The sequence below is a fragment of the Hippopotamus amphibius genome, chromosome 12, assembly GCF_030028045.1.
Source record: "Hippopotamus amphibius kiboko isolate mHipAmp2 chromosome 12, mHipAmp2.hap2, whole genome shotgun sequence".
NCBI classification, from domain to species: domain Eukaryota; kingdom Metazoa; phylum Chordata; class Mammalia; order Artiodactyla; family Hippopotamidae; genus Hippopotamus; species Hippopotamus amphibius.
The window spans coordinates 104,001,811-104,025,885 of record NC_080197.1 but is presented as its reverse complement, the minus strand read 5'-3'; the positions used below and the strand labels follow the sequence as shown (position 1 = coordinate 104,025,885).

Genomic DNA, 24,075 nt, shown 5'->3' with positions numbered 1-24,075 from the left:
CAAGTTACTATTTCTTCCCTGATGTCAACACACATTTCCTTCTAGCTGTTTGACTACCTGCTGTATATCAGGCACTACACTAGTCTCTGATAATAAAACATCAAATAAGGTTCTATCTCTGCCTTCCTTGTACTTAATTGTCACTATAATAATAGTACAAATGAGTGTGTGAGTGTTGGGTGTTGTTAGACTTTAACTAGCAATTGACAGCCACCCAAGGGGACTTTATTATAGGATATTGGGGTTACCCCGATACTCCAGGGATACGTGAGTTTTGGGAACAGCTAGGTCTAGGCAGTCTTGGTCTAGGGACTCAAATTCCGCCGGTATTCTCTTTATTTCTAATTTGTACTGTTATATAATACTTCCTTTCTCCCTTCTCTCTCTCTCTGTCTCTCCCCTGCCCTTTTTTTCTTTCCTTTTCCGTGGAAGGCTGGCTCACCTAGATGGCCATCCCTAGACCAGTCGTGTGTGTGGCCTGGGAACAGTTCTATGAGGGGATGGAGGCGGGTAGAAAGGAAAGACAGTGTCTAGAAGAAAGTGGGTCTGGACAGATAAAACGTCTCTGCCAGGTCTTTGCCGAGCACTTTGCACCTACTCATTCTCTCAGCCTTCACAGTAGCCCAGCTTTATAGCTAGAGACACGGAGTTTTAGGAAGGCCAATTAACTTACCAAAGTCACACAACTAATAAGTGGCAGAGCTGGGAAACCAGCCCGCGTTTCTTATAACTTCCTTCACTTTAACTACTGCACTGCCTAACGGCTACATTGCAGTGCTTACGAACCGCAGTGAAGAGGTGCTCGTGAAGCTGCCTTCGGGTGATGTGGTCCTTAGACTAAGTGTTGAAGGCCGGCAGCGGGGAGGGCGTTTGTCAGACAAGACGAGGATAGGTCATTGCAGGAGGAGGAAAAGGCGTGTGTAAGGTGTGTGGCATGCAGCAGTACTGCCTTCTGTAAACCACAGGATGGCTTTTATGGCTGAGAGTAAGATGTGAGGAGAGCAGGCGGGAAAGCTGATAGTATGCGTGGGACCAGGCCACGAAGAACCTTGTGTGGCCAACTAAGGAGTTTATATTTTACCCTGAAATCTTCAGAGTCCATTTGACGGGCTTAGAACATGGGAGAGACATGGCCACGTTCATGGTTGAGAACGGTCAGTCTTGCCACGCTCTACAGGATCTATTGGAAGAGGGTTAACGGGTCAGGAGGTTTCTGCAGTGCTGCTCGAAGATGCTACGAGGGCCTGAAGCAGGCACAGGAGCTGGGGGATCTGGGTCATAGTTGTGAGATAGAATCTGTAGGCTGAGGAACTAGATGTGGGTGAGAGTGAGAAGCTAGGACAGAGACATTCTTTGGAATTCTTGGTCCATGAAGACAGGAATACCAGAAGGATGGTATTTGAGACAGAGGTAGACAGCAGAAAGAAGGAGAAAATGCGCACAGGCTTGGGCAGCTTGAATGTGTGCAAGATGCAGATGCAGGTATCGTGGAGGCATGCAGGGATGCAGGTCAGATGCCCCAGAGCTCTGCGCTGTGGACAGGGATGTGGCAGTGCTTACTGTTGAGCTCCGCAGGGGAGCCTTGGGAATAGCGGTCTCCCAGGTAGGAAGAAAAACCAAACGGGAGTCCCAGGGAGCAGCAGCCTTCGGGGCTCACGGGCTCATCCCCACGGTAAAGGGCTAGTGAGGACGGGGAGTTTGAGAGGCCTGCCCTGTGTCCCATGGTTTACTAGGCATCAGAGGATTATCTTAGAACGGCTCTAAACCATGCTCTATAAGAAATTAACTTAGGCTCAGAAAGCAGTTTAAGATTTCCCACTAACTGGAAGTGGGGGCAGGGACAGATACAGACTCAGTAGTTGGGAAAAAATGTTTTAGAAATTCCCATGCACGCAGAGATCCTCAGAATACCCTTGCAAGGTGACCAGGCAGCTGTTGGACATTTCCGGTGAAGGGAATTCCTACCTTCTGATGTACCTCGTTGCGTTGCCGGGCAGCTTTAAACTGATAGTGTGAGAATCGCCCTTCTGCTGCTGTCTGCTCCCTCTCGGGCCTCTGGACTCTCCCTCCTGCACAGCCACCCTGGCCAAGGCCGCCGGGTGCGGGCTGTCCCTGTTAACAGAACGCGTGAACGGAACAAGCGCTGAATTAAGAGTATGCGGATCACAGCCAGCTGAAGGAGGAGGCGCAAGCCGCCCACGTGGGGTGGCCCGTGGCTCCTCCAGCATCCCACTCCCATTTTGGGGACGTGAAACCCGTGGGTCGTTTTGATGGGAGACAGTTTTAATGCACCCATACAAAGGAAGTACACTCACAAGATTCGTAATTTACAGATTCCAAAGTTGAGGGGGCGCGATGAGCCTGGGGACGGGCAGCTCTCCATGCCAGGTCAGCAGCAAGGGAGCAAGCCTGTGTGGCAGTCCTTCCTGGGTGTCCCCGGGCGTCAGTTGCAGGACCCCCCACGGATTCCAAGCTCTGTGGATGCTCGAGTCCCTGATACAAAATGATGTCAGTCAGTGTTTGCAGGTTTCACACCTGCGGATAAGGAGGGTGGACTGTACTCGTAAAGCGGTTGGGGTGGAGGTACCTTTTTAAAAAATTTTTATTGGAGTATAGTTGATTTACAATGTTGTGTGAGTATCAGGTGTACAGCAAAATGGACCAGTCACACATACGCGGGTGAGTCAAAAATGACCCGCACTCCGGTTCTATGAAAACTTCTGTGGGCCGCACTGGCTTAGCGCTTTCTGTTCAAGGCTGCTGTCCCACTAACTGTGCAGGTGTGACCGTGTTCCATCAGTTCATTTTTTTTTCTGAAAGATAGAGATTTTATTTTATGTTTTATTTTTATTGTTTATTTATTTATGGCTGTGTTGGGTTTTCATTGCTGCACACCGGCTTTCTCTCGTTGCGGCGTGCAGGGGCTACTCTTCTTTGATGTGCAGGCTTCTCAGTGTGGTGGCTTCTCTTGTTGTGGAGCATGGGTTCTAGGCACGTGGGCTTCAGTAGTTGCAGTGTGTGGGCTCAGTAGTGTGGCATGTGGGCTCTAGAGCGCAGGTTCAGTAGCTGTAGTGCACGGGCTTTGTTGCTCCAAGGCATGTGGACCAGGGATTGAACCCATGTCCCCTGCATGAGCAGGCAGATTTTTAACCACTGTCCCACCAGGGAAGCCCCAACATCAGTTCATTTGTAACTGTGATTTGAGCAAAAATGGACACCCCACTTGTGATTTGCACAAAAGAAGAGCAGCGTGCAGTGACTCGTTTTTTGTGGTCTGAGGGCGTGCACGTCCACGCACTTCTGTCGACACTGCAAAACCTTAGTTTTGAGGTGTTAAAGCATCCTCCCTATAGTCCTGATCTTGCTTCATCGGACTTTCACCTGTTTGGTCCCCTGAAAGCAGCCCTACGAGAATGAAGGTTCACTTCTGATGAAGGAGTAAAGACAGTGGTGCATTCGTGGCTCGCAGCTCGCCCAAAACATTTTTTAATGAGGGAATATGAAAGCTTGTTGACAGATGGACAGAGTGTATTGAAAAGCAAGATTATGTCAAAAAATGATATATTTGTCTTTTCTAAAAGTTAATTAGAATAAATTCTACAGCCAGAGTGCGGATAATTTTTGACTCAATCTCGTGTGTGTGTGTGTGTGTGTGTGTGTGTGTGTGTGTGTGTGTGTGTGTGTGTGTGTGTGTGTGTGTGTGTGTGTGTGTGTGTGTGTGTGTGTCTCTGTCTGTCTCCCTGTCCGTCCGTCCACTCGTATATCCACTTTTCTTGGGCTTAACTCTAAGTGGTTATTTTCAGAAGTGCCCTGGGACAAGCACGGTGGGAACTACTGGTGGGCGTCGTAAACTCAAGTTCTCATCTAAATGTCCAGCCTTTGGATGTGAGCAGGGTTACCATACTGTGAAATGTCTAGGCAGCAGCTCAGAAAAGCAGAAGTCGCTTTTCCCATCACAGCAGTCACTTGGCTGTGAGGCAGAGAGCAGCAGAGAGCTTGGACAGACTCCACCCCGAGGGACCAGGCTCTGCCTCACCAGCCACTTCTCGGCGGATGTTTGGGGCTCACTCTATGTCTTGCTCTCGTGAGCATTGCTAAGTAAATGATTTTTTCTTTGGAACATAGGTTTATTTTCCTTGAAGTGAATTGATGGGAAACCCCAATAAAATATATATATTTTGACCATGCCACGAGGCTTGTAGAAACTTACTTCCCTGACCAAGGAGTGAACCCGGGCCCCCTGCAGTGGAAGCGCAGTCCTAACCACTGAGCCGCCAGGGAAGTCCCCCCAGGAAAACTATTTTAAGCTTTAAAAAACAAATAGGAAGGCTTCCCTGGTAGCACAGTGGTTGAGAATCTGCCTACCAGTGCAGGGGACACGAGTTCGATCCCTGGTCTGGGAAGATCCCACGTGCTGTGGAACAGCTGAGCCCGTGCGCCACAACTCCTGAGCCCACGTACCGCAACTACTGAAGCCCACGCACCTAGAGCCCATGCTCCCCAACAAGAGAAGCCACTGCAATGAGAAACCAGCACACCGCCAGGAAGAGTAGCCCCCGCTCTCCTCAACTAGAGAAAGCCTGTGCGCAGCAACGAAGAACCAACGCAGCCAATAAATAAATAAATTAATTAATTAAAAGAAAGAAAGAAAGAAGTAGGCTTAGAGCTCATGCATTATTTTGGTGTCCCCCGTGGATGTTATGGTGAATATAAGTTCCTTTGTTCATTCAACTAACATGCATTGAGTGCCTGCTTCCTGCTGTGTGACTCGAGATGCAGAAAACAACCAAACTCAACATCCAACATTAGGAAGCATGTCTGTCTTTAACTAGTTGAAATAATATTAGGAGCCCAATTTGTCCTTTTTATTTAAGGATGATACTGGGCATCCAGTTTTAAACAGTTGACGTTCTTATCAGCGCATTTGTCTCCTTCAAGGCCATACATAGCAAAGTCTCATGGGACTTTCTAGCTTTTTGAGAGTGGAGAGATCAGTTTTTCTAAAATGGAACCCAGATTGGCCCTTCTGGGGCCTCAAGGGTTAAACTCACATGTTGTTTTCCTTATAAATTAGGGAGGCTTGGTTTGTTAACAGACCCTTTTGTCACAGAGTCTGGGCACAAAGGTAGAAATATTGGATCAGATAAAAATCAGCTTTCAAAGGACTATTTTGTTGTTGTTCAGCCTTTAATCTGGAAACAAAACACACCTTCTCTACAAGTTAGTGAACACAAGGGTGCAGATTTTCCAAAGCAGGTTATTTTCAGTTAAATGTGTTTTTAAAAAAACGACTAAAGTAATGAGGGGAAAATTAATCATTGTTCTAACGTACATTTGCAGTAATACTTTACTTGCCTCAGGAAAAACAAATGGAGTGCTGAAACCCTGTGGCATGTCACAATTCCTGCTTGCAATACCTGTGTTCCTGTTTATAGGCTGTTGTGCAACTAATTACAGGAGCATTGCTTGTGTGAACACAATACATCGTTTCAAACCTGGTGGCTCTGAGAAAATGCCAGAACGGCTTGGCTTGTCTAGGACGTTTAACTGAAACTTTTTCCATGTGATATTGGTGGGGCCAATAAAATGAGGGTGATGACACACCTCTCTAGTGTTCAGGGTTGCAAGCATTTACTCAGTTGTTAGATGGAAAGCACTTTAAGTGGTTGTTTTCCAGCAGTCAGACGAGTACTCTCCGAGGAAAGCACTGCTCACGTCCCCGTCTTACTGATAAGAAACAGTCGCAGGGATTTACTCAAAGTCCTGCAGCTACTTTCTGGCTGACCCAGCCTTTAGACCTGGCGAAGAGTCTCTCTGCTCTTAACGGCTTTACCCAGCTTCCACCCAGATTTCCAGCAGAAACGCGCCCGTCTGCACCCCGCCTGGTGTTTCCTGCCCTGTGTGTGTTTAGGGACACAGCCAGCGCATCTGAGGAACGTGGACGAGTGGCCGTGACCTTGCCGACAAAGGACAGAGCACATTTTAAATGATGTTTTCTAAAGCAGGAACTCAGAAATTCCAAGTTAGAATTTCATCCGTCTTACCACCAAACAATCCTCTTTGTATAAAATTGTTCTTCTTGTGTTGCTTTAAGGTTAAAAAGGAAAATATCAGAGCCCTAGATGGCCCAGAACTTTCTTTATCCCAGAGCAAGGAAAAAACCAAGATTGTATCTGGGGTTTTTGAGGAAACTGCTCATTAAAAATTTATATATTTTGTTTGATGTCTGTTGAGATTACCTTACTTTTATCTTTTGGTTTCATTTCATTAGTTTCGGGCTTTTTAAAGTTCTCTTTTTTTAGGCTACCCGTTTGAAATCGACTTTCACTTTGTTTTGAAAAATACATTTCTCTAACATTGCTGATAGTACTGATATATCTGGTCAACTAAAGGAAGAAAACTGTATCTTTAGTAATGTAGTGGCCTTGAGGACATTGCCTTTTTATTTTTTTTCTTAATTGCCAACAGGCGCTAACAGCTATATGCAAGTTGTATTGTTCTGAACCTGCAAAGAAGTTATTTTTTCTGCTTTATTTAGTGCAGAATTTCCACACTCAGTCCTTTTTAGGTAGGCCGTGTTTTGATTTCCCTTGTGCCCCACAGAGGGACTGTGGTCTTGTACCGAAATTGCTCCAGCATCTGACAGGGCGCAGACTTCCTGATTTAAATGCAGAAGTTGGTCTTTGGTGATATCAGTTGTTTTGCCAAGAAGACCCGGAGAATAATTGAAAGGAAGTGCCCAATGGCAGCTTTCTGATTTTTACCTTTACTACATTAAAAGTTCATTTCTAAACAGCCAATGTGAAGAAGAAGATATTGATATTTAGGTAGGAAGATCTTTGGGACAATACCATATCTTCTTTTGATCTGTACTTTTTAAAAAATTATTTACTTTATCGTTATTTATTTATTTTTGGCTGCATTGACTCTTAGCTGCAGCACGTGGGATCTTTCCTTGTGGCTTGAGGGCTCTTTGTTGCAGCACGCAGGCTCTCTAGTTGAGGTGCGTGAGCTCAGTAGTTGTGGCGCAGGGGCGTAGTTGCCCCGCGGCATGTGGGATCTTAGTTCCCTGATCAGGGATCGAATCCGCTTCCCCTGCGTTGGAAGGCGGATTCTTCCCCTCTGGACCAGCAGGGAGGCCCCTCTGTAGTGTTTTTTGATCTGATTACACTGGCGAGAGAGCTGGAAGCTAACGATGGTCCCCAAATGTTACCAGCAGAGTACATGCAAAGCTGGTATTACAGGTAACACCAAGATGCACGTTAAATTCTACCCAAACCTGCATCTCTCTCTTTGCTTCACTTCTGTGTTATGCACAGTGACGTGAAATTGTCAGTGTTGAACTGTTTTTGGCCTACAGAAACAGTTTCAGAGCATTCAGTCTAATCAGTTCAGTTCAGGGGTCAGCACATATTTTCTGTAAAGGTACAGATAGTAAATACTACAGGCTTGGCGGGCATACAGTCTCTGTGGAAACCGCTAACTGCCATGGTCCCTGAAGGCCCACAATAGACAGTATGTAAATGAGTGAATGTGGCTGTGTTCCAGTAAAACTTTATTTATAGACATGGAAACTTTAATTTCATAAAATCTTTACATGTCACATAATATTCTTTTGATTTTTTTTTATGACTACTTAAAAATGTAATAACTATTGTCAGCTTGGGGGCCGTACAGAAACAAGCCGTAGTCTTTCTGTAACCAGTTTCATTCTCTCTTCCCCTAGAACTACCCATGCCAAGCCTCGTGTCCCTGTCTCACCTCCCGCGTCACTGGGGAACCTCATCTGTGCATCCTGCCTGCCCGCACCCTCTGCGCTCCTCTCCCCTCCACCGCCCGTGTCCAGCGGGGCTTAACTAGGATTCTCAGTTCCTTCACCCGCTCTGACGCTGTCTCTTCCTTTCTGCCCAAAGCCGCTGCTTGATTCGTGACCTCTTTGTCACCCGGACTGTGATGAGAGACCCTAGCTGGTCTCTTCCCTTTTGTCATTTATCCTCTGCAGTCCATCCTACATCAGGCCGCTACTGTTGTTCTCCTAAATGACTTGTATCATATCAGACCCTTCTTTAAACCATCTTAGATCCTTCCCATGGGTCATAGACTCTATAGGATAAAGTTCCTGTAGAATTTCATGGTCTAGTTATAATGTAGCTCCCGCACCAAGCCTGTACTTAAGTCACACCTACCCCGCTTTATAGAGTTCACTCTGTTTTCAGAGGTATTCTGATGCCTGGAAAGTCTTGCCTTGTTTTTTCTCTGACTCTTGATTCCCTCTTTTATTCCATAAGGCTGAGCTCAGGTGCCAGCTCAGCTGTGACGTTTCCATGACTCTTCTTTTGCAGAGTTGTCTCCTCCTCTGCATTTTCGGATCTCCTGTGACATACACCTTGGGCGTGGCATCGATCTGAACAAATCGGTTATTTATAGGAAGGTCTCCCTACCATATAGATGACTGTGGGTTCCCTGAGCGTGGAGGCCATGCCCTGGTCTTCTTGTTTTATCTCTCTTGGCAACACAATATTTTAAAGTAATTATTTCGATCCATATGTACTACATAGCTAATAATTTTCTTGGTTTACTCATGAAGTCGCAGAGATCTGATCACAGGGTGGCAGAATCAAATGCCTTTGAGGTCAGGCTGGTGACTTAATGGCAGACGTGGACTGAGTGAGGTCTGGGCTGAGCTAGCAAGGAAATGCCCTATCTCTCTTGTCACCCAAGAGTGTGACAGGTGCCGCCTGATGTATTCTTTTTCAAGAAAAATGGGAAAATTAAGATTTTAATACAAATATCCCAGTCTTTAAATACGGGCAACCACAAATTCACCTTCTAAAAAAATACCTTGTAGGCAAAACTTTTAAAATACCAACCTGTCTGTGGGCTGCATGTGGCCCTTGAGCCCCCAGTTAGCAGCCCCTAACTGGTCGCATCCCTTCCTTAGCCACAGACAGGACCGGAAGCCAGAAGGTGTGAGGTTGTGTGGCGGGGTCCACGTATGTGCTCTTTTCTCAGCCTGTGCTCATCCTGACTGCATGACACTCTGCCTCTCCCACCTTCCACAATGTGAAAGCCAGACACCACAGAGAATTCCATTTCCTTCCACCCTTTCTCCTCCCTGGTGACACCCGCCTGGCTGTTCACTGAATGGGCTGGGGTGCCCTCCGGTTCCCCCTCCTCCCTGGGGCCGGCTGAAACCATCTGGGAGAAGCTGTTATTCCTGATGGGCGTGCGGGTTGTTTTTGCTGATGGCTGCTATCAAAGGCTTGCGATCCTAGTCAGAGCCCTGGTTTTCCAGCACACCAAGGATGGGAGGTTAACGCCCTCAGAACTAGGAGTTTTGTCCTGATGTTCCAGCCTATCTGGGTGGTCAGTAACCGCTTCAGAGAATCACACGAAACATTGCCTGGGAGGTTACCTTGAAAAGGGAATTTTAATAATTGATGGCTGCATTTGGTCTCCCCTGAATGACTGATTTCCCACGCCTCCCTCCTGCAGCCTTTCGCGGCCTGCTTCTCAGCTGTCTGAGTCAGCAGTAGCTCAGGTCGCCTGACGGCCTTTCTAAGACACGTGCTCCTTCTTACGCAGTGTGATTACTGGGCGTTTAGCAGTATTCACACTTCATGTGAACTTTTTAGCCTAAACTGTTCAGGCTTTTATTTCCTTTAAAAACAAAGCAATAGAATCATACCCCCCCCCCCCCCCCCCAAAACAAAAAGAGAAAGAAAAAAGGATCAAACCCAACCAAATGCTCTGTTTGGTCTTCTTCCGTGGGTCTGGGACCTAAGCTTCTAAGACGCGGCACCTGGGGAGAGGCAGCACCCACGGGCAGAGCTGGGTGGGGATGTGTAGGCAGCACACCCCTGACCGCTGGGTGCCTTCCTGTGTACAGAACACAGTCGCACGCGTGGCTCAAGGTTGCAACAGCTTTGAGGAGAGGGCGCGGAGGAGCAGGTCTCCGCGCTCAAGGCCCGTGCTCTGGGAAGCGTCGTGCCATGCCGCTTGCAGTCTCTGGGTGGCTGGAGGTGGCCCTGTGTCCTCAGGGCCGGCAGAGGGACCCTGACGGAAGAAGAGGGAGGAGGAGGTGCCCCTCAAACTCACCCAGCTGGAGAAGGTCCTCTGGCCCCAACACAGGAGGCAGCTCGCTTGTGTGGGATATGTTGTTACTAACTGATAATGTTGAGTTCTCGCTGTGTGCCAGGCACTGTTAGATATTTTCATGCTAGGGCATTTAATTCTATCGAAAGTGACTACTGTCACCCCCATTTTAGAGACAGAAAGTAAACTGACTGTGCCCAAGAACAGACAGCAAGTGCGAACTCGGTCTGCCCGACCATCGTCTCCGTTGGTGCCTCTGCTGAGTACCTTGTGGGGCCGAGGCGGAGGGGTGGTAATGAATGACGACACTTATGACGTGGGGATCCTTCCAAAACAAATCAGCTGTGACTGTCCATCGTGGGTCACCTGTCCTTGTAAATCCTTTTGAAAGGGGTTCCACTGCAGGTATTCTGGGCCAGTGGCTGCTGTGACGGGCTCACTACTCGAAAGCGGTTGAGAATCCTCACTCGCCTGAGTTTAGTGATAGGACCTGTTCTGTGTGTCACACCATCAGGTCAGTGTCTTTCAGGTCAAGGTTTTGAGCAAATGAGAAGGCAGATAACTTGATAATTTAACGGTTGCCATTAAAACCAGCACTTTTCTGCTGAAAAACAGGTGGAGTTGAGTACATTTCTAAATGTACTTTTAGAGGAATTGGAGGTTTCATTTACATTTAGTAAACAAAGCATTTGCATTTGCAGAACAAGACGAAATATTTAAGTTGATAGATGTCAAGCTTTTTAAAGCCAAAATAGAGAAGAATCAATTTACTACTTTCTACTAAAGCTGTATGGAGTTGGGAATTTGAAATAATATGAAACAATGGGATAACAGTTGTGTGTTTTGAAAAGGCGGTGGCTTTAAATTAATGACTTTATCATCTGGATAATAATCAGGTATCTGACCAAATAGGCTTCCAGGGTTGTGGCTGCTGTCTTCCCTCTAGGTTGACATTTCTGATTTTTTGCTATTTCCTCAGTGTCACTCACAAGCTGTAGTCACGTGAGATGATAAAGGAAGTCCATCTGTGATTGTTCTTCACGGTTCCCCAGCTTTGATGAGTCACTGCAGGACAGCCCTCCCAACCAAGTGCTGATAAGAATAGACACACAATAGGAAACTAAAACAACCGAGAGCAGAAGCAGAAAGAGCTGGGACTTAGCAGTGTGTCCATAGCTCTGCTGTATTTAGCTGTGTGATCTTGTGTAAGCCACAGTCTTCCCAGGCCCTGGGTTTCTCAGGCGTAAAATAAAGTTTCTGGGGTCTCTTGCTGACGTTAGGTCAACTTTGGAGTTTAATAACCATCAAGATACAGGAGACATACTGCACATTCAGGGGACAGTGACTCGTGATTTATGTAATTACAGTAGCTTTGTTCCCTGTCGGAAAATAGCCATGGCAGATGAGTCAGCCCGGCATGTAGCTACTGAAGATCAACGATGCTTATTTTGCTTTTTGTTTGTTTGTTTTTTTTTTTTTAAATAAAGACCTGACTAAAGCATAAGTTTAGGTGCCACTGGTCAGGGTGATGCCAAGTTCCAGAAATAGCAGCTCAGCTCTTGTACAGAGGACTGCATGGAGGGGACGATCGTTGTGAACTTGTCTCCCTGCCAAACCTCCATCCGCCTCAGCTCTCCCTAGGGGAGATGCTCGTGGGCGAGCACGGGGTGTAACATCGCCGTCCAGCAACCCGCGCACCCCGGACATGTTGCTTGGAAGTCACTGTCAGTGACTGAAGAGAGGCAGGTGGTATTTCAGACCTCCTTCCTCTGCCTGGTTTGGTTCTCCAAACGTCCATGTGAAAGGGAGACTCCAGACAAGGGCATGTTCTCTATTAGGAGGTCCAGCTGCAAACCCCTGGACTAAACGTGGGCTCCTCTAGAGCCAGGCAGATCGGAACCATCCGTCCTTCATCCTTCCTCTGGGTGCCTTTTTCAGTAGCTAGAGAAGCAGGGAGAGACTCCCCTTTCTCACAGGCCCGGACCTGAGCTTGCCTGATCTGCCTATTCCGCGCTTCCGCACACAGTCCAGCGGGGCCTCCACAGACGGATGCAAGTCCCCGTGTACAGCAGGAAGAGGTTGGCCTGGGGTCCGAGGGAGGCCTCACTCTGAATCCCAGCTGTGCTACTTCCTGGGTGTGGAGCCTGGGATAACTTAATTAGCTTGGGCAGTAAGCCTAGTGGTATCATGGTCTTATGCAGGTAGTGTGTGTCTTCATTGTGTCCTCAAGGATTGCACTGTTTTCTTTTTTTCTTTTGTTTTATTTTTATTGAAGTGTAGTTGCTTTACAATGTTGTGTTAGTTTCTGCCGTACAGCAAAGTGAATCACTACATGTGTACATATATCCCCTCTTTTTTGGATTTCTTTCCCATTTAGGTCACCACAGAGCATTGAGTACAGTTCCCTGTGCTATACAGTAGGATCTTTGCATTGTATTCTTAAACCATGTGAAAAGGCCTCCTCCTTAGAGGAGAGAGAGTGAAGGTGGGGCCAAAAACTAGACCTTGAACTCTTCCTCCCTTCGCCTCTGAGAGCGTGTGATAAACATCAGAGGCAGATTTGACCTCACAGAGATCAGCAGGGATTCCCACCTCCTTACACAGGACTCCCCCACTGCCCCCTGCGAGGACAGTGATTTTCAAGCTCTGTAAGGAGCAATCTACTTAAAAAAAAAATCTTACACAAAACTATCATGTGTAAAATAAGTAAAAGACTTGTTTGTAAGAATATGCTTAAGTTGAAATTTATAATAAACTCAGTAAGAGCGATGAAGCAGTTTTAATGAACAGAAATTTGAAATAGAGGATATAATAGATGACTTTTATGATCTTTTTCCTATTGCATATAGATAAGTAACTGCAAATATACTTTTTGCAAACAGATCTCCTTCCAATCAAGTGATATTGGTCAAAGAGAAAAGATAGAAGGCTTATTATGCCAAAGCTGCACAAAATATATAAACTAGCATGTATTTGTTCACATGTAACCGATGGGAATAAACTTTTAAATTATTGCATTTTTTCCCAAAATGCTTATACATTTAAAAAATAAATTTAAATGTTAAAACATCTGAAACACCTCCATAGAGTCCCAAGGTCTGGTGGAAGACTGTTCAAAACCCACTCCCTGAAGTCCTACAGCACTCAGATCTCAATTTGCTCTGCTTCCTGTTTGATAGTAGCATGTATATGTTGGCTTACAATTTTCAAAAGCCATTTGATTTCAAAAATGGTGACATTTGAATAAGGTCTTCAGTCTGGTTACAGTGCTGGCTCAGTGTCAGTTGCTTGTTTTGAGATTGTACTCAAGTGATGTAAAATGTTGCTTTTGGGGGAAGTTGGGTGAAGGCTCTGTACTATTTTTGCAGTTTACTCTGAATTTGTAATTATTTCAGAATTTAAAACTTTTTTATTTACTTTATTATTTATTTATTTATGGCTGCTTTGGGTCTTCGATGCTGCACACGGGCTTTCTCTGGTTGTGGCGAGCAGGGCCTGCTCTTCATTGTGGTGCGCAGGCTCCTCATTGCGGTGGCTTCTCTTGTTGTGGAGCACGGGCTCTGGGTGCACGGGCTTCAGTAGTTGCGGCACATGGGCTCAGTAGTTGTGGCACACAGGCTTAGTTGCTCCGTGGCATGTGGGATCCTCCTGGACAAGGGCTCGAACCCTTGTCCCCTGCATTGGCAGGCAGATTCTTAACCACTCTGCCACCTGGGAAGTCCTAAAACTGTTTTCAAAAAGTCATTTGAAAATGATCATCCTCTAAATTAATTGTTAGGAGGGTGTACAACAAGACTAATGGGGTGGTGTATACACCACACGTTTAAAGTGGATTTCCATCTATCTTACCTTATTAAAAAAAGAAAGAACGAAAGAAAAAAGTGTCTGTGTTTCCTTGCCACTGAGTCTGTAACCTCCATACTCACTCTGTCACCTAGTGTGACATTGTTAAAGTTTAGGAAAGAAAACGCAGCCAATGGCCAATCAAGGAGCGCTCTCTTTTGGGAAAACTATTTTAGCTGCTGCTTAATTACTTAATAAGAAGATGGTGCTGAAGCCCAGGAGCTCAGTCTGCAGTCACCCGATACAGAAAAAGGTCTGTGAATGATGCAGCGTGTTTTTCTGAAGCATTCCTGTGTTCAAAACATTAGTAATTAGGCGAAAGCAGTATCAACATGCCATGAGATCATAGGGCCAGAACTACCAGTCAGCGTGCCCTATAGTCTGTTGTGACGATGCAGTGTGATGATGCAGGGGAAAGATACAGGAGTGAAGATAATTTCAAAAGAATAACCCTTTGATCCCGTCTCCTCTCTGTGTGTAAAGGAAAAGTGGTCATGGCGGTCCTGAAACGCAGTTCTCTGTCCCCGTGGATTTTACAACGCCCTGTGAGTTACTGGCTTGTTCTTTGATGAGACTGACGGTGGTCTTGTTCTGTATCCCTCGGAGAAATGCAGCAGCATTCCCCTAGCCAGCCGTCTGCCTTCAGTGTAATTGGCAAAAGAGTGATTATCTTGAGTGTTCTGACTAGAGATGGATGGGTGGGGTTGGTCATGGCTATCAGACACCTGCCAAGGTGAGCTGCCCTCGGAACGGTGCTTTAGCAAATGTTTTAATGTGTGCCAGCAGAATTCCATTAAAAAAATCCGTTTGCTCCACCAAGCCTGTAAGGTCCCGTGCCTAAAGTAGGGCACTCGTGTTGTGCCGGCTCGGAGCCTCCCGGGCTGGCCCGAGCACCGGGCTCCCGGCTCTCCGTGCACCGCTCTGTCTCACCGGCTCTTCTGGCCTCTCCTGCAGGGTTATCAACGCCGGGAAGAGCACACACAACGAGGACCAGGCCAGCTGTGAGGTGCTCACCGTGAGGAAGAAAGCAGGGGCCATTGCCTCAACCCCAAGCAGAAACTCGGCCAAGAGACGGTCCTCACTTCCCAACGGGGAGGGACTGCAGCTCAAGGAGAACTCGGTGAGACCTTCCTTCATCCCCTCTCGGGTGAGAGGAGCACGCGCACTCTGGCCCCGCCGTGGGATGTTTGGGGTGGCAGAGAGGAAAGCCGCGTCCCCAGAGTTAGTGGAGTGGCGGGTCTGTGCTCAGGGTGTCACACCGTCACGGCGAAGGTGACGCCTGGAGTTAGGAAGAGCTGGTGTTGCATTCCCTGGCAGTCCAGTGGTTAGGACTCCGCGCTTCCACTGCTGGGCCCGGGTTCGACCCCTGGTTGGGGAGCTAGCATCCCGCAGGCCGCTCGGCGCAGCCAAAGCAAACAAACAAACAAGCAAGCAAATGGAAGAGCTGGTGTTTAGGTTGTAAACCTTTAAAGTAAAGAAAACACCCATATCATATGAGCTTTGTTGCAAGAATTAGTATATATGTGTTTTTTGTTTGTTTGGTTGGTTGGTTTTTTTTTTCCAGTATATGTGTTTGGTGGTTTTAAAGAAGCCACTTCAGGGTTTTTGTGAAGGAGACAGTCCCTGGAAGCCTCTCGGGAGGAGTGGGAGTACCTCCAGCCGCGCTCACAGCCCTGCCACGACTCCGCCCCTGCGCGCCCCTGCCTGTCCCCCAGAGCAGCCCAGTCACAGCCTGTGCTTGACGCCCTTCCAGATGAATACTTGTTTCGTTGGCCCAAAGCCCTAGCATCTATGGGGCGGCCCTGCAGACTGAATGCCCTGTTGACAAACCGCAAAGCGTTTCTCCTCTTTCCAGTTTCTGGAGAACAAAGCGGACATCCTCGGAAAGTTCTGAAGAAGCTCTCAGAAGAGTGTAAAGAATAATTAGCACTCCATCCATCAGCAGATTATTTAGTCCTATAGCAAAGAGATGTTAAAATGGGATGACCCAAATGTCACTGTTGATTCTAATGATCTTGAGAAAATTTTTGTATGTAAATTTTTGTAGGATTGTAAATGATCTAGGAATCTCTTCTTAGACAAAGTGGTAGTGTCTTATTGCATTTAGGCTTAGGGAATAAGAGTACTGATTTATTTTGTTAGTATTAGTTCAGTTTAGGGTTCAAAAACACAGTGACCTGTAGAGATTCATTACTTGTACTTGTTTTCAAGGCTGAAGGAAGCATTGATTAGGCCTCTCCCAAAAAGCGAGAGTCCGGGACCCAGATGGGAAGGACAGAATAACAGTGCACAGGCTGTGGAATAGACGTTCCAGAACAGTCCACCACTTAAAGCGGTTCAGTTTGGGAATAGGTATTTATTCTTTGAGCCTCACCCTTTCTAGTCTCTAAAAAGGAATAATAATAATAGTAACCACCAGATGTGGTGGGAGTTGACAGTATGAAGTGCAACAGTCCGTGCAGCGTCCTGAGCCGGTGTCATCGTTCACAAATCCTTGATCCAGTGTTAGCGATTATTATCCTTAAGTCAGTTGCACGTCTGTAATTCTCTGTGGATAATGCCCACAGAGTTTTCATTCGTTTCTAAATTGGAGATCACACAATTTTTTTCATACCTTCTTGATGGAATTATTTTGAGTATTGAGTTATGGGAAAGGGCTCCGAAAATGTGAGGCATTAATGGTAATTGGGTATGGGTGCCAGTGACTTAATGTTGCTCTTTCCCCGGCAGGTCTCCTCTGCCACTGGGATATAAAAGTGATTTCTGTAAAAATAAGTCACTGGTGACATTTGGCTGAAGGCCAGTTGGTGATGGCATTTTCCCTTGTTGCTGAATTCCTCCTAGAAGTGGAGCCAGGAGTAAATTTTTAACTTTCTTTCCTTAAGAACAGTGAAACCAGCACATAAGCACTTTAGGATGGAGCCGGGAGCCTCCTTTGTGGCGGTTCTGAACCTCCGTGGGGCCCGTGCTCCTCAAGGTGGCAGCGAGGACACGCCGTGCAGGGGGCACCTGGCAGCCTGCATTCCCGCTTCAGCCCAGTAGCTTCAGTCCCAGCTGCCTTACGTGTTAGGCTGCTTACTAGAGCTTAAGGCAAGAGCTGGGCTGCCTTTTTTTTTAATTGTGGGAAAATATACATAAAATAAAATCTACCATTTTAAGCACTTTCAGGTGTATAGTTCAGTGGCATCAAATACATTCACATTGTTGGGCGACCATCAGTATCGTCCCCCTCCTGAACGTCTTCATCTTCCCAAACTGAAGCTCTGTACCCATGAAACACTAACGTAAACACTAACTAACTCCCCCTTCCTTCCTCCCCCCCACCCCATCCCTGGCAACTACTGTTCTATTTCCTGTCACAGTGAATTTAGCTACATTAGGTACCTCCTATAAGTGGAATCATATAATACTTGTTTTTTTGTAGTTGGCATATTTCACTTATCTTAATGTCTCCAAAGATTATCCATGTTGTAGAATGTCATAAAATATTCCTTTTTAAGGCTTAAGAATATTCTGTTGTATGTATACATAGCCTTTTGTTTATCCATTTGTCCACCCACACTTGCTTTTATCTTTGGCTATTGTGAATATTGCCACTGTGAATGTGGGTGTTTAGATACCTGTTTGAGTGCCTGCTTTCAACTCTTCAGTATTCACCCAGAGCGGAATTTCTGGGTGATACGGTAATTCTGTACGATGTTTTGAGGAATCACCGTGCCGTTTTCCATAGCAGCTGCACCATTTTACATTCCCACCAGCAGTGCACAAGGGTTCCAGTTTCTCCACGTTTTCCGCCAACACTTGTTAATTTCTGTTTTTCTAAAATAACAGCCAACCCTAATGAGCGCGAAGTGGTACCACATCGTTGGTATGTATTTCCCAGGATTGGCGATGTTGAGCATCTTTTCATGTGCTTCTTATTGGCCACATGTATCTTCTTTAAAGAATCTTCCTTAAAGAAACATCTGTTCAGGCCCTTTGCCCATTTTGAAATTACCTTGTCTGTTTTCTTGTTGTTGTTTGTGCTGCTTTCTAAAAGCTTGAAAAGCATAATCTAGTGTACCGGGTGACTCACTGAGCTTGGGCTGTGTTCCAGGAACCAGATGCCGGGGGTTCAGATGGAATGAAACGGACCACAGTCCCTGCCTACAGGGAGCTTGCGTTCTTTGAGGGAGACAAACAATTACAGTGTACAGTCTGGTAGATAAACACTCCAGAGGAAAACAAAGTAGGGGAGCAGGGATACTAGGAAGTGTGAGATGCAGGGGCGGTTAAAGGAGGTGTCAGGTGTCATTGAGACAAAGATCTGAAAGGGCAGCTATTGGGAGGAAGAGCAGCCTGACATCACAGACAACTGCAAGGACCCTGAGGCAGGAACAGGCCTGCGTTCTCGAGAATCAGCCTGGAGGCCCTTGCGACTGGAGCAGACGTCGTAAAACCTGGGTTGCAGGTGACCTTGTCAGAAAGGTGACAGGGGAGTGAGGCAGTCTGGCAGGACCTCAAGGCGTTACCAGGACCTGGGCTGCCGTGCTGAATGAACAAGGTGCTAGCAGAGGTCACTGGGTATACTGCTTAAAAGAGGCCAGGGACTTTTCCCATCTAAAGACATCCCTTAAGTCAAGTAAGGTGGCCCTGAGGAAAGGACAGTGACCATACAGGGCCCAAGGCAAGCAAGCACCTGCAGGAGACGAGTGAGGTGGGTCTTCCCTCCTCCCCTGTGGTTCTCTGCCTTTACTCAGCAGGTGTGTGCTGAGCTCTGCGTCCGCACGCTGGGCCTTGGGACTGAGGAGAAGGACTCGGTACAGTTCTGTCCTCCCCGGGGCTGGGGAGGGACGGCACGTCCATAAGCAGCAGCACCACCGTGCCGTGAGTTTCAGGAGAAAGAGAAAAAGCGCAGGTCGTGTGGACGCCTAACCCGACCGGCCTCGGGTGGCTTGTGGAACGATGGAAGAAAGGGGCTGTGTCAGGTCAGGGAAGGCGCCGCTGGAAAGGGAATGGGACTTAACCAAGCAAAGAAGAGAGGGGAGCTCCTGACAGAGGGGAACACGCGCACGCGGAGACAGGCTGGGGTGAGCGCACGGGGGCATGGCGTCCGCTTTGGGAGCACGTGTAGTCACTTGGAGGCCGACGAGACAGGAGCGGCGCGCAGGTTTCACACGCGAGAGCCATTCCGTGCCCTGATAAGCTGGAAATTTAACCAGCGACTGTAGGCAAGAGCGGAAGGGACCCGTGACTGTGGGAAGCTGACGTGGGAGGACCCGCGAGCACACCTGGAGGCTGGGACGCCTGGGAGTCTGGCTCGTGCACAAATCTGGGTGAGAAACGCTGAAAGCGCGAAGGAAGGCAGTGATTAGAGTAAGGGGCAGGCTCGGAAGAGCCGGGGTGACAGGTGCTGCTGAGGTGGCCAGGTGACCAGCTGCGTGGGACGGGGAGAGTGGGGGAGGCCAGGTTTCAGCCGCGGGTGCTGGCCCTTGCACGTGGACCCCTGGGGCGGGCACGGGTTCAAGGGGAGGGTGGGCAGAAGTGGCGGCTTGAGTTTTGAGGATGCTGCCTTTCCAGGGCGGGGCGTGTTCTGTAGGAAGTTAGAGATGAGGCCCTGGCGCTCGGAGCAAGTCTAGGGAGGCGTATACTCAGGGGTTAAAGCCCAGAGAAACGCCAAGAAGGGAGGGGAGTTGCCAGGAGCGGAAGTACCTATGCCATGCGCCAGAGAGGCCAAGAAAGAAAACGGTGAAAAATGGGCAAATAGATTATAAGCAAGAAATGCAGCAACAGGATAAATAACGGCATCATTATTTCATTTGCAAGGAGAGAGTTGACAGGCACTGGAAGGCAGTGAAAGGAAGATTCATGGGCTCCCTCCAGAATACGCGTGATGAATTTCTCCCAGCTTTCTCGACCTCTTCATCCCCAGTAAACTTCGTACAGTCAAAAGAAATATTTCCACAAGACTTCTTTAATGTATAATATCACCTTCATCTTACTTGGAGGTCAAAGAAAGCCTAAAATTTCCTGTCAGATCACATTAGGTTCACTGTGAAAAGAGAAATTATCATAGGAAGTTTTTATATGTTAGAAACATCCAAGAAACACAAAAAGGTCGGGGGGCGGGGGACTTCCCTGGTGGTCCAGTGATTAAGACTCCGCACTTGCACTGCAGGGGGCGCAGGTTCTATTGATCCCTCGTTGGGAACTAAGATCCCGCGTGCCATGCAGCATGCCCCCCCGCCCCCAAAAAGAAGCATCAGTAATGTGCAGAGGAGTTCAGTTCAGCAGAAGCATACTTTATATTGATAACACAGGGTAGTTGGGTAGCAGTGAGATGATTATTTCTCACTGCAGGTAATTACTGACTTATAAAAATTTTAAGACTAATTTGTTTCAGCTTTATTTTATATTGGAGTATAGTTGATTAACAATATTGTGTTAGTTTCAGGTGTACAGCAAAGTGATTCATTGATACATATACATGTATCGATTCTTTTTCAGATTCTTTCCCCATTTAGGTTGCTACCTAAGATTGAGCAGAGTTCCCTGTGCTATACAGTTGGTCCTTGTTGGTTACTTATTTTAAATACAGCAGTGCGTGCATGTCAACTTTAAGCCATCCTTCATGCCAGTTTATAAAGGATTATTTTATCCTGTTAGTGCAAGTAATCTTTTAGCCAAAGGAGTCAAATTAATCCTCCTGTTTTAAAACAGACTAAAAAATGTTGGTGGATAAAATAATATACACTCTGTTTTGCCTCTTGTAGCTTCCACAAGGCATTTGCTGAAGGACTGTTGTTTCCTGTGTTTGGCTGAACTCTTGACAGCAGCGCTTTACGTATAAGAAAGAAAATACGAGTTAATTTCAGGTTCTATCTACATATAAAGGAAGATGCAGGAGCAGAAGAAGCCATGTTCCAAAGCAGTCACGAAACTTAAAAGGAACACAGAGAAAGGGTTTCAGGGTGTTCTGCAGTGTAGTTTTTTAGCCTGAAGAAATGCAAGGGGATATGGTGAATTACTTATTGTATTCTCTCTGAAAACATACTCAGTGATGGATCCAGTTTTTTTTCTTTTTAATTTAGAGATTAGTGATATACTTAGTGAAATAAAGAAATAAACATTTCTCTGTTGAGGATAGAGAAGAGAAGTTTTGAGATCTCTGGATGTGAAGTGGATATGAAGCAGGGAAGATGTCTTCTGTGACAAGTTAGGGGTGGACGTTTCCTGTGCCTGCGTCACACTGGGTCGTGGGTGTGTGAAGAACCTTTAGCCCACAGTCCGGCAGGTAGGAAACCGATACTCCGTGGCATCGTGCAGGCCTCTCAACACTCCTGTGCCTCTGATGATTTGTCTGGGGATGCAGGGTGTGTAGCTAGGAAAGAAGAGACTCGAGAATGCCAGCATTTCTGAAAGGCACTGTCACAGGATCGTGCCTCAGGGAGGATTCTGTAAGCTTGCTGAGGGCAGCGCCCTCTCCCCCAGCGTCCTCCTGCCTGCCTCCCACGGAAGCCTTTTTAGTTCACCTGATCCTGGTTTGTGGGAACTAATCACCATTACTAGGCCTTCTTTCCTTTGATTGGAAAGGTGTTGAGAAGTCTTTATTTATTCTACGGATTGCCGCCCGCAAGTGAAAACAGCTTTTCCGAGAGCTTTTGTTTTTCAGTTACTGAGTACCTAGCCATTCTAGCAATGAGACAGAAAGAGGACCATACCACGTGACTTCTCTAAGGCGGGAGAAAGAGTTCATCCTTAAGGGCACCTTATAACCTTAGTATTAAGATGAGAAACTCCTGTCCTTGTGTAAGACGTGTGGGTGGGAGGTAGGGCATTGTGGCAATAACCAGGGCACTGATCCCCCACGTCTGACTCCCTATTTTGTAGCAGATTGTTTTTGGCTTAAGAGGAGACTTGTGGACACATACATTCTAAGTCTTATTCCCTTCAGAGCCCCCTTATGTTGTTTACTTTAGTCAAAACACATCAAAGTATGTGGTTTCAGTGTCTGTTAGTTCAGTGTCTAATTACAATAACCGGAGGCGGCTGTGTCTGCATCGTGGCCAAGGTCATCAGCAGGGAAGAGGAAAGATGATTATCTTTCTCAGCAGAGGACAGGACAGCACTGTGGGAATTCCAGGCGAACAGGATCAAACTGGGGTAGGGAGAGGTAAAAAGGAAATGAGAAGGGGCCATTTCAACTCTCTGGAGTGAAGATTTGCTGTTCTTTTCATCTGTTTTCTGTAAGAAGGACTCGGTCACCCCCCAAAACATTAAATGAAGGTTGCCCGTGGTTCCACAGTGGCAGCCCTTGTGGGGCACTTGGCCACATTGGCTGTCTGCCTCCTGCAACGACGTCAGCTGTAAACAACCACAGGGGCAGCCTTTTGTTTCTCTCATTGTTTCTTACTCTAAATTTTCCCTCTCAGTTAAGGTCTTTGTTCTGAGCGTGTCAAGAAAAACATAACCTTTCCATTTATCTACTTAGATTTTTTGAAGCAGGGGTGCAATGGTTTCTCTCAAAACTCTTATCTCTTGGTTCCAGGGATTAAGCGCTCTTGCCAGTGATTAAGAAGAATGACTTTACAACTAGGAATGTCAGGCTGATGTCAGTTAGAGTGACTTTACAGTTCCTTGCTCGGTGCTATTGACTAGGAAAACCTGAAGACGGGGTTTGACCGAGACGTTCATAGTAGCCGAGGGTGCAGCTCAGACTTGGTTTCCACAATAGACTTTCCCGCTGTGGTGAATCTTAAGGCTAAAGGAAAATAAATGGTGCTGAGATGGAAATTTCTGCTTGTTTCACGTGTCATCTGATCTCCCCGGAGCTTTAGGTGGGATGAACATTGGCAAGAGCAATGAGCTCTCGAGCTTTTCTTTCCTTCTTGTTTTAAAACCCAGTACTTGGCATTCCTGTGCCACATGCCACACTGGTCTCAGTGCTTGGCCGTATTAATTCCCTTCCCCTCGTAAGGCGTACCTAAGCATGTAGTGCATCATCTTCATTTTAATGATGAGAAGACAGGCACAGAGCTGGGACGTGTGGAGCGCGGGTTCAGCCCAGGGAGTCTGGCCGCCGAATCTGTGTACGCTGGTAGCATGCTGCCTCTTTATCCATTAGCAGCTGGGAAATGCGGCAGGAAAATCTCTTTGGAAAAGTCTGGAATGAAGGAACAATAACTCCCAGTGTCGATGTGTATAATTTCAATGTGACTTGATGCTAAAATTTTTCTCATTTCCATTATGATTTCTCTTTTGAGTTAGGAGTTATTTAGCAGACTCCGCTGTCGGCTCAGAAACTGGATAGCATCTCTTACTGCCTCAGGTGAAGAGCAGGACGGAAATGAAATTGCTCATCACCTTGTTGTCCTTATAGTCCATTTTTTTCGTGGTAAATTAGAGAAGACCATTGTTTGCCTGAAACCATGGCAAGTGGGAAGAGCCTTCTGACTGAACTGTAGTGAGAGTCTGCGTTGGAATCCCAGCTCTGCCACTCACTAGATGTTACCTTGTGAAAGTTAGATGACCTCTCGATACCTCAGTTTCCTCATCTGCAAATTGGGGGTGAGAGTCCCTGCCTCATAAGATGATTAGAATTGAGTTAAAAATATGAAAAGTGCTTAGAATAGTGTCTGGCATGTTGTAAGTGCTCAATTAATATTATCTCTTGTTATTCTAACAATGGAGTCTGTAGCTGCATTTCAGTATTATTTTGCATTGCTTATGTTTTTACTGTAAACTAATTTAGGGAGAAGCTTTTGATGTATAAAATAATAGTTTGAGATCATTCCCAAGCTAATTTTTGACTCTAGAATAAACCATAACACAACTTAGCCAAAACTGTCAACTTAGCCAAAACTGTCAGAAACTTTATACTTTCTGTCTCTCAGAAATTAATATTAAGTGTTTTAACATATAGAGCTAAATTGCCATTTAAAAACAGAAACCAAACATACTTAACTTATCCTACATCTAACTGTCTGATAAAGTGGAAGAACCGAACCAAAGAGATCTGCGTTTCGTATGGTCAGATCCTGAAAAGGAAGCCCTGCACTTTTATGTGCATGAGAATAAGAGATTTTTCTCAGTAGGGAAATAGCGGGATAATTTAGTCAGAAAGAGAAGTGTGTTAAGAACAGACTCCCTGTGCTGTAT

At 46.5% G+C, this 24,075-nt stretch overlaps 1 protein-coding gene across 5 annotated transcripts in view; it reads left to right on the top strand.

Annotated features, from left to right (window-relative positions):
* Positions 1-24,075, top strand: part of PPM1H (protein phosphatase, Mg2+/Mn2+ dependent 1H) — a 238,035-nt gene that overhangs the window by 71,216 nt on the left and 142,744 nt on the right. For all 5 annotated transcript variants that reach the window (XR_009048495.1, XM_057703288.1, XM_057703289.1 and 2 more), the window contains exon 2: positions 14,893-15,058. Coding sequence is in view for 4 of the 5 variants with exons in the window: in XM_057703288.1 (XP_057559271.1) it covers positions 14,893-15,058 (166 nt within the window). In the remaining variant the exon portion in view is untranslated. The remainder of the gene's footprint in view (positions 1-14,892; positions 15,059-24,075) is intronic.